Source organism: Phycodurus eques, chromosome 13, assembly GCF_024500275.1.
Source record: "Phycodurus eques isolate BA_2022a chromosome 13, UOR_Pequ_1.1, whole genome shotgun sequence".
Lineage (NCBI taxonomy): Eukaryota > Metazoa > Chordata > Actinopteri > Syngnathiformes > Syngnathidae > Phycodurus > Phycodurus eques.
This window is the reverse complement of record NC_084537.1, coordinates 25,185,610-25,194,428: the sequence shown is the minus strand read 5'-3', so window position 1 is coordinate 25,194,428 and position 8,819 is coordinate 25,185,610. Positions and strand designations below refer to the sequence as shown.

At 46.3% G+C, this 8,819-nt stretch overlaps 1 protein-coding gene across 1 annotated transcript; it reads right to left on the bottom strand.

Moving 5' to 3' along the window:
* Positions 1-482: 482 nt before the first annotated feature.
* On the bottom strand, positions 483-2,628 carry LOC133411834 (leucine rich adaptor protein 1-like). Its single transcript, XM_061694554.1, has 3 exons — positions 2,440-2,628; positions 832-1,019; positions 483-750 (listed from the first exon to the last, which is right to left on the bottom strand). The coding sequence occupies exons 1-3, from the start codon at positions 2,626-2,628 to the stop codon at positions 504-506; spliced, it is 624 nt and encodes a 207-aa protein (XP_061550538.1). The 3' UTR covers positions 483-503.
* Positions 2,629-8,819: the final 6,191 nt, after the last annotated feature.

Here is an 8,819-nt window from a genome sequence, read left to right as displayed (position 1 = left end):
CAATACATCAGAGGGATCTGCGAGCTGAAGTGCCAGGATGAGGCAGAGACCGAAATAGATTTCTGAGCTACGTATGAATTTGCCAAAGGGTCGCCACTATTGCACGTCTTTGCCAATATTCTGACGATATCAAGACTGTAATGGCTTGAATGAGTTGTTGGCATAATGTATGCACCTGTACTCGCGGAGTTTGAAGGGAAACACGTCAATGATTTCTTCATCGTTCTGCACTTTTTCCTTTAGCGTTATGCAAGAAGTGTATTTCAATGGGCAACCACCATTTACCAGTAACAATTGCCTTTACTTTGAATACCTACCATTTCAAATCGCCAGTAACTTTTCGCAAATGGGACTTTGTGTCTTTTTCACCACGGGAGAAATTTATGCATCGAAAACCATCCAGCCGTCCATTATTATTTATCAAATCATATGAAAATGACTCTTCCATTCCTTTTCATTCATTTCAGGTCGGGAAAAAAATAGCTTTACATGGAAGTTGCAGATCATAAAAATGTGACATCGTCGCGTGACTCGATCCAGCGCCAGTGAGCGTCATAATCGAACAAAAGCGCAGCCGTCTCCTCGCGCTCTTCCGTGTTTGGTCGGTTCGCGCCTGGCCGAACCTCTTCCGTTGGATCGGCACCCGCTTCGAGGTCCTGAGTTTGCGACTCTCGGCTTGAAGCTTCGACGCAGCTCCTTTGACTGGAGATTTTCGGCAAATCCACGGGGGACGTTAATCTTGGAATGTCCCTGTCAGAGACAAAGTAGAGCTTATCCGGCACCGAAGCGCAGTTGTAGCACGTTTATTGAAAGGCTGCACGAACACCGCACCTGCACGGAGAGAGCGAGCGCTCGTGCTCCTCCGCCGTCACCGGGCTGCTTCGACTTCCTGTCCGGCTGACGTCACGGCCGCCGGCCGAGGTGCTCGGCTCCGACGCCAACCGGCGCGTGGACTCGATACCCTCGTGCACGGCGACCAGCTGGCGTAGAATCCTCGCATCTGCGCAGCGCATCCGCGTCTGAATGGGAATTCATGTCGTGCAGGTCACAGGTGACCGGTGCAGGCCTACGCGAACCGATTGTGCAACGGAAGCCTGCACGTGACTATAAATGGGATTTATGAGCTGGGACATAGCCTCAAGCCTCACGCAGTTCCACTACAAATCACACACACGCGTGTACTTTATTTCATGGATTGAGTCATTATTATTTCAAGGTTTCCCTGAAATTAGAAGTGCGCACGTCAACAAATGCTCTCAACACCCTCGACGTCGAATCGAATCGAATCGAATCGAGAGCGCACGCAATCCGTCCTGGAACACGCGCGGTCATCTGTGTTGGGAATTACAAACAATCCCGTGTCGGAAAGCGTGTCGAGGGAATTCATCCTTCACGAAGAACTGCAATAGAAGTGAAAATAAAGTGAACCCACCGCTCGATGGACGCGGACGACGACTTATTGCTCGACTTCATGCTGCGTTTACACCGGACGCGAATTGAACCTTTCGCGCGACATGTTTACATATAAAGTCACTGCAGTTTGTGCAAATCCGTGCCGGGCGACGCGTTTAACGGGGGGAAATTCGCTTCTTCGCCCTTTGGCTCTGGGCTTGGGAAATTCAGACTTCAAGCCACAAATCACTCGGTGACAGCCAATCGGCTTGGAGAATGGCGGGCATGGTTAATTAAGTCGTTTTGATTATTCCACATATCCCCCCCCCCAATGAATACCCAGGATCGTTTTGCAATGACACCCGCCCCTTGTCGTAGATCTTGTGTTTCCCTGCATTTGGGTCCACCTCCTCCACCTTTTGCCGGCATCGCCACACAAACCTGCAACCCAAACAACTAACTTCTCTCATCCCAATTGAAACAGAGGACAGTGGTCCTGTCTGAGCACCGCAATCGGAAGAGAAACATCGGCTGACTCGGTGGACCTCCGATTGAATAACTGCGCGTCGCTATTGAGCGGTTGAAGTTAAGAAACGGTTCAAGTCGGGCATTTACGAGAGCGTATTGCTCTGCGGGTCGAGAGTGATGGGAGCGATCGGGTGGCGCGAAGCAATTTTGCGGCCATTGCTGTATTTGTGGTTGTTCGACGCTTTACTGCGGTTTTACACGTTTCTTGGTTGTTTGAAAGCAAAACTCAGCAGAATCTTGTTTTTTCGATCGATGAAATTTTAGGGCCGCCGGGATTCGTTTCATTCAATCGCTTCCGCAAACGTCTATCATAATTACAGGAGACACTATAAACCACTTCTTTAAAATTCTTATGTGACGCAGTTCGACCGAGGACCCTCCTATTTTGTAAATATAAGATGCGGTATACTCCTTACGCCATAGTGTGTACTGTCATCCACTTGCGCCATCTTTTAGTTTGCTTGATCAAATGGACTTAAGTGGTCTCTCGTAAGTAAGGCCTAAGGAAACCCTCCTCACCATCTCTTGTTTCAGGTTGTCGACAAAACAATCGTTGACATCAGAGTTTTGGTCCTCCGACCCCCCGCCGCGCGAGTCCGCCGCATCCCTCATCCAAAGCAGAAGACGTTCCGGTGCTTTCCGGCCAACTTTATTTTCCAGCTCCTCCAAACCTGGAAATGAAACACCAACGAAAGTCTCCTCTGTCATGTCGCGCTGCTCAACACTCGTTTGCCTTCCGGCGGTTAAATCAACGGAAGACTTCATTTAGTGGAGTTGAAAATCACAGCTGGCATCAGCGGAGCATTTAGCGTTCCGACAAGACGCGCGACAACAAGCATTTGTTGAAAAGGCTGGAAAAGAAAGACGAGAGACAAAGTCACCATGCATTGATGCCAGAGAGGTCGCTGGTTTTGTGTGCGGGGGGAATTCAGCTGTTTGTGTGGCGGCCAAACAATGGCGGGACTTTCATTCCGCAGGTCACGTGCAGAAGAAGAGGAAGCTTCACGACTCCGCACTGGAAATGGCAACACGGCGACAGCACGACGCGGCGTCTCTGTACTGACACTGCACGTATGTTCGTGTTATGCGCAGCGTGAGGTGTATTTTGCTGGCTGGCACGTGACAGCGCCGGTGTGCAACGCATGGCCCGCGGGCCACGGTCAGACCCCGCCTGTTTGGCAATCTGCCCGGTACTGAGCAGTCTTGTACGTGATCACGAACAGTCCCCTCAGAGTTGTTGCATTCATTTCTCCGTTTGGAACTAAGACGAGCTTTTATTTTTCTAAATTGATCTCAATAAATAATTGGTCAATATACCGGTATTTATTGTAAGTAATTACCAAAAATATGACTATCATACACAATTTATTTTTGTACTTGATAAAATAATGGGTTCATTTTTAAAACAATTATAAAAATGAACAAATTGTGATCAAAAGAAACCATTTGACATGAAATAAATCGTTGTTTTATCAATTGCAATTAAGATCATTCTAAATAATCAAATAAAAAAACATTGCTTCCATTATTATTTACATTTTTAAATAAACTATTTGACACTTTTTCTTTTTTTTTTACCTCATTCAGCGAACGGCCCGGACGACCCCCTCCGTTGGTTTTAAAAATCCAATGTGGCTCTAGAACACAAAAGGCCGCGCTTGAGGATGAAACTGAAAAACGGGAATTCAAAAACATGGGAAATACTTCAACCTCGGGAAATTATACATACGAACATCACGATGCTCCTCCAACGGTAGTATAGGCGTCTGCAATCTAACGAAACATTGTCGAAGCAAAATATATGCGCCGGCAGAGGGAGACAAACATTGCGGTATCCCACTCGGACAAACTGCTGCAAGCTCGACCTGCATACTTAACGTTAACATCAACGATTACTCACCAAACGTTTGTGAAACTGAGAGCTCTGGTTCACGCGAAGGGCTACCAGTTTGATACAAACTTATGGACTAACAAATTTGATCATATGTTATTATTAACAATGATATTTATCGATGTGAAGGCACTGGCTGTGGGAAAGTTTTCTCACAATATTGATCAACAATGATTGAACCTGGCAGGAAACAATTAAATATCAAGAGGATGAGAGAGAACAATGGGCATAACAACAGCTGGATCAATAACAGTATACTAAAAGCACCAGTTCAAAAAACAAACCAAAAAAAAAAAAAAAAAAAACACACAAAACAAATCACCGCAACGAATGAAAGATCATCTTTCATAATTTGGCCGGTAGGTGGCAGCAGTCATGAGACATTTTATGTACACAGGTGTGAGACGACGCTCAGGGTCGAACGATCAAGCCTGATTTTGTTTTTCACCTCTGGGATTGGATTTATGGGCTCCAGCAGAGATTAGGTTGCACCGTCGTTGCAGTCCAACTCTGAGCAACCCTGAAAACTGAGCTTGGGTCAACACCATGACTCATGCCCTCCACAAAAAAAAAAAAAGAGGTACTGCCATTTTACGGGAGGTACGGAACTATTAGTTCCACATCTTTTTGACCACTGTACGTGATTGCAGTCGAGAGGTTCTACAATATAATCAGAAAGCAAATTTGACAGAATGCTGTAATTTGCTTGGATTGGGGAGGGGGGAGGGGGAGGTCTAAATGAACTGGGGAGGAAGGCAATGACTCTGAGGTCAGTCTTACATGAGAAAATGGGTCATCATAAAAAATGCGGCACACACGGAGAATTATGTCTTTTACGAGCCAACGTGCCTAACTTCCAGTTTGAGGGAAATCATAAACCTGAGCAAACATTTCAAATTATTGAAAAAAACAAACAAAAAAACCTGCAGGTTGTGGAAAGGCCTTCATTATGAACATATAATATTTAACGGCATCTGTCTGTGTAGTTACAAATGATTTACGGGTCATCGTAAAGAAGGTCGGTGCTTATTTGGGCAGCTGTTCTGCCCAATTCCAGGTGCCAAACTCCCGGACTTATGCAAACGGCGCAAACAAATGCACAAAACAGCCATCCATCCATTTTCCGAACCGCTTTTCCTCACTCGGGAATGTGGGAGGAAACCGGAGTGCCCAGAGAAAAGCCACGCAGGAGTGCGGAGAACATGGAAACTCCACACAGGCGAGGGCGGATTCCAACCCGCAACCTCAGAACTGTGAGGCAGACGTGCTAGCCAGTCAGCCACCGTGCAGCCCTACGCGCCAAATATCACGTACAAATTGAGCACGTTGACAAGAAACATCACGGTGACATTTAACGGTCGGGGTGCCCTTGCGAAAAGCTTACTCATTGATTGTTGCAAATAAGTCAACAATGATCCTAAATCCTAAATAAAATGATTATAAACTCTTAAAGGACCTCTCTAATGTTGTGAACAAAACCATGTCTGCTGAAGAAATCACCCCCGCCCTCCAAAATAGATTCAGTTGTAATTTTAGGCTTGATTTTTGATTTTCAGCTATAGTTTGACCCGAATTCTTACCGGAGGAGTGGCTTCAGAACAACTCCGTGACTGTTTTTGAACGGCCCAGCCGGAGCCCTGACTTAAACCCAATTGAGCATCTCTGGAAAGAGCTGAAAACGGCTGCCCACCAACGTTCACCATCCAACCTGACAGAACTGGAGAGGATCTGCGAGGAGGAACGGCCGAGGATCCCCGAATCCAGGTGTGAAAAACCTGTTGCATCATTCCCAAAAACACGGGTGACGGTATTAGCTCAAAGGGTGCTTTACTAAATACTGAGCAAAGGCTCTGAATACTTATGGCTGTGTGAGATATTCAGTTTTTCTTTTTTTAATACATCTGCAAAAAATGTCAACAATTCTGTTCCCCCCCTGTCAATACGGGGTGCTGTGTGTACATTAATGTGGAAAAAAGGAAGTTGCATGATTTTAACAAATGGCTGCAAGATAAAAGACGGACAAATTTAAGGGGTTTCTGAATACTTTCTGTACCCACTGTATTAGTCAGCTAATCGTTTTTTGAATCAGTCATGGCTCCAAGACCTTGGACGTAACACAGGCGTTTGCTTTTGTGATCTTAAAGACTTTTTTTGTTGTTTTTTTCCCCCCCAGTCTGTGGCATCACGCGACCGCAGCTATCGCGGGCGATTTCCCAGATCGGGCACGGCATATTTTGTCGGGAATGACGACATTTCTTGTGGAGCGGCATAATCCGCGAACAACGATTTGGCCCTATGACGCCAGAATGAAATGTTTGGCATGTTGGATATTTCGGGATATCTTCCGTGTAGTGTGACATATCAACGGCAACTCACCAACAGCGCACCTTGATGTCGACCAATAGGATGGCAGCACATCGGTCCTTGCTTGCCGATGTCTACATACTTGATCACCGCTGTCAACATTTGTTCACGCGCACAAACCAGTTTACCGAAGCTTTAGACATGAATGTCGGCATGTTTACGTACCGACGTTAGTGCTGGCGCTAGCTTGCTTGGCTACATAACGTTTTGTTGCCTGCTTCGTATCAAAACTACGTGAACATACCTCAAGCCCTTCTTAAATGGACAGCCCAAAACGTGACACCAACGTTTCTATCCTCTTTTTGTTCTTTTTTTTCCCCCAGCATTCCTGCGAAGAGCCATTGTTTGACACAATTTGTTGTCGCCACGGTAACGGTTGTATCCGGTTGTGGTGAAAGGTGACACGTTTTCCCGACAGTGTTTGATTTGACAAGATAAAGCCCAGTGATGGCGAAAGGCGGGATGCGGCGGTCTCGGAATACACGTCGTGTAGCGTTGCCAGTCTCTCCCAAAACACATTCATATGATTGGAATTGACTGCCAGTTTCATTTTCTTCAGCAAAAAATACATAAAGCAGTAATTGTAATCAAATGTAGGCCATCTTGACGCTAGAGGCCCTTTCGAGTGACTTCACAGTTAATGAATAGCGGGCTCACAATTTGGCAAGCGGAAACCGACTGAGCACTGTCAAGATATGAAATGATATGATGCGTTACAATTGTCAAGGTTTTGTTCGCCAGACAGAGAGATGGACAGAATGCACGAATGCGCATGTACGTGTACTCAAGGGGGGGAAATCTTCTGTCTTGACACGCTCTGCCGCAGCCCCCCAGCGAAGGGAGAGCAATCCCGGCATTTGGCCGCACAGTTCGACTCTCGGCCCAAACGTCCCCAAAGAAGAATGTGGCCAAATCGCTCAGACGTTTCCACGCACATTTGCTTCTCACGCAAAATGCTTGAGAACAGTGGAGAAAGGTCGTTCGCATTAGAGAGAACAATGACAAATTACTCACGAGTTTCTAGTAAGACAATGATGTCGTTGGGTGCATCTGTTTCCATTTAAGACCCTCCAAAGAGATGAAGTTAGTGAGAAGCTAATGACTCTCATATGTACGGAGACAAGCCCATAAACATCCATGACTGTCTTATGTTTACTTGACATAAAGCAAAGGTCCCGGAGCATAGTACTTTAGTTACAGTGTACAAAAGGCAAACCTTCAATTTCTTTCAATGACTCCAAAAATGAGAACACATGAAAGTGCGTTTGGCAGCGCACGGCAGCACGGAAAGCTTCCTGTCGCATGGATCTTTGCCGCGGCACGGCCGCGTTTTGCGGAAAACCCAAAGGAGCGTGAAGCAGAGGCCACGGGGGCACTCGATCCTAAACCCATGAACATTCCGGAATAAATAACCCCAGGGAACATTATTGTTGAGACGTACAACAGGAGTTTCCTCCCGGTGCCCGAAGGAACGACCAGTCATTGCTGCAGCGTCTGTTTACATCTTTGAGGGGCAGGAAGAACCGCGTACCCACACCCACCCGCCCACCCTCCCTCACCCACATTTTCTAAACCTTTTAGTCCTTCTGTTTACTTTCTATACGATAAGCTGCCCCATATTAAGAAGTCATCTTTTCTGGGACGGCGTTGTTTGTTGTTGAAATTTGTACTTGAAATGTAAAAAGACTCTGGAATCATGTGCGCGGCAGTCAGAGTTCAAACATGTCGGCTGGAGTGAGAAGTTCCACGTGAGCTGCAGCTCACACTACAAATCTTTGTCTACAAGACAAAATGTATTTTGGAGTTATGTTTTGGGAATGATGTCACAATATTTTACATTTACAGATTTTGGAAGACGTTGCTAGGTTTTGCACAAGGGCAGTGTTGTTTGGGCCGAAGCAATCTATTTCCGATCGATATACATTTGCCAAAGGCGGGGCGGCGTGCTGAGGGAATGACTTTCGACTGTAATACATTCGTCAAAGGGGGGAGGGGGCGTACTGAACTGAATTTAATTGACATGAAACGAAAGCCGCCAAAGGTACCTGCCACTGCTGAAATTCACCCGCATTTGTCGGGTATTAATGTCAAGCCCTGGATGCTACTATAGTAAGCTCCTCAACTCACTTCAACATAATCGGGCGGCGTGGCGCGGAGGGCAAACGGAGGTCGCGTTGTACCGTAAAGCACGTCGTCGTCACGTCCCTGGGCAAGATATTTAACCCACGTTGCCCATGAGCGAATGCGGTTGGATGTTTGGCGGTGGCCGTGGGCGCAGCATGGCAGCCACGCTTCTGTCACACTGCCCCCTGTAGGGCAGCTGCGGCTACACAAGTAGCTTACCACCACCAGGCGTGACTGTGGAGTCAATGAATAATGTGTGCAATTGTAAAGCCTTTGGGTGCTTTGAAAGGTGATATATAAGTGTAAAGCATTATATTCCTCTTCTTCTTCTTCTTGTTGTTGTTGTTGTTATAATTCCTTGGCACCAACATGCCACAAGATGGCGCCAACGCAAGGTTCCCAAAAGAAAACTTTGAATATGTGAATCTGCTAGAAGCGAAACACAAGCATGCAGGGATGATAAAACTTTCAAGTTGTTGTTTTTTTTAAAATTTTTTAAGCAAAGGGCACAGGAAACCTT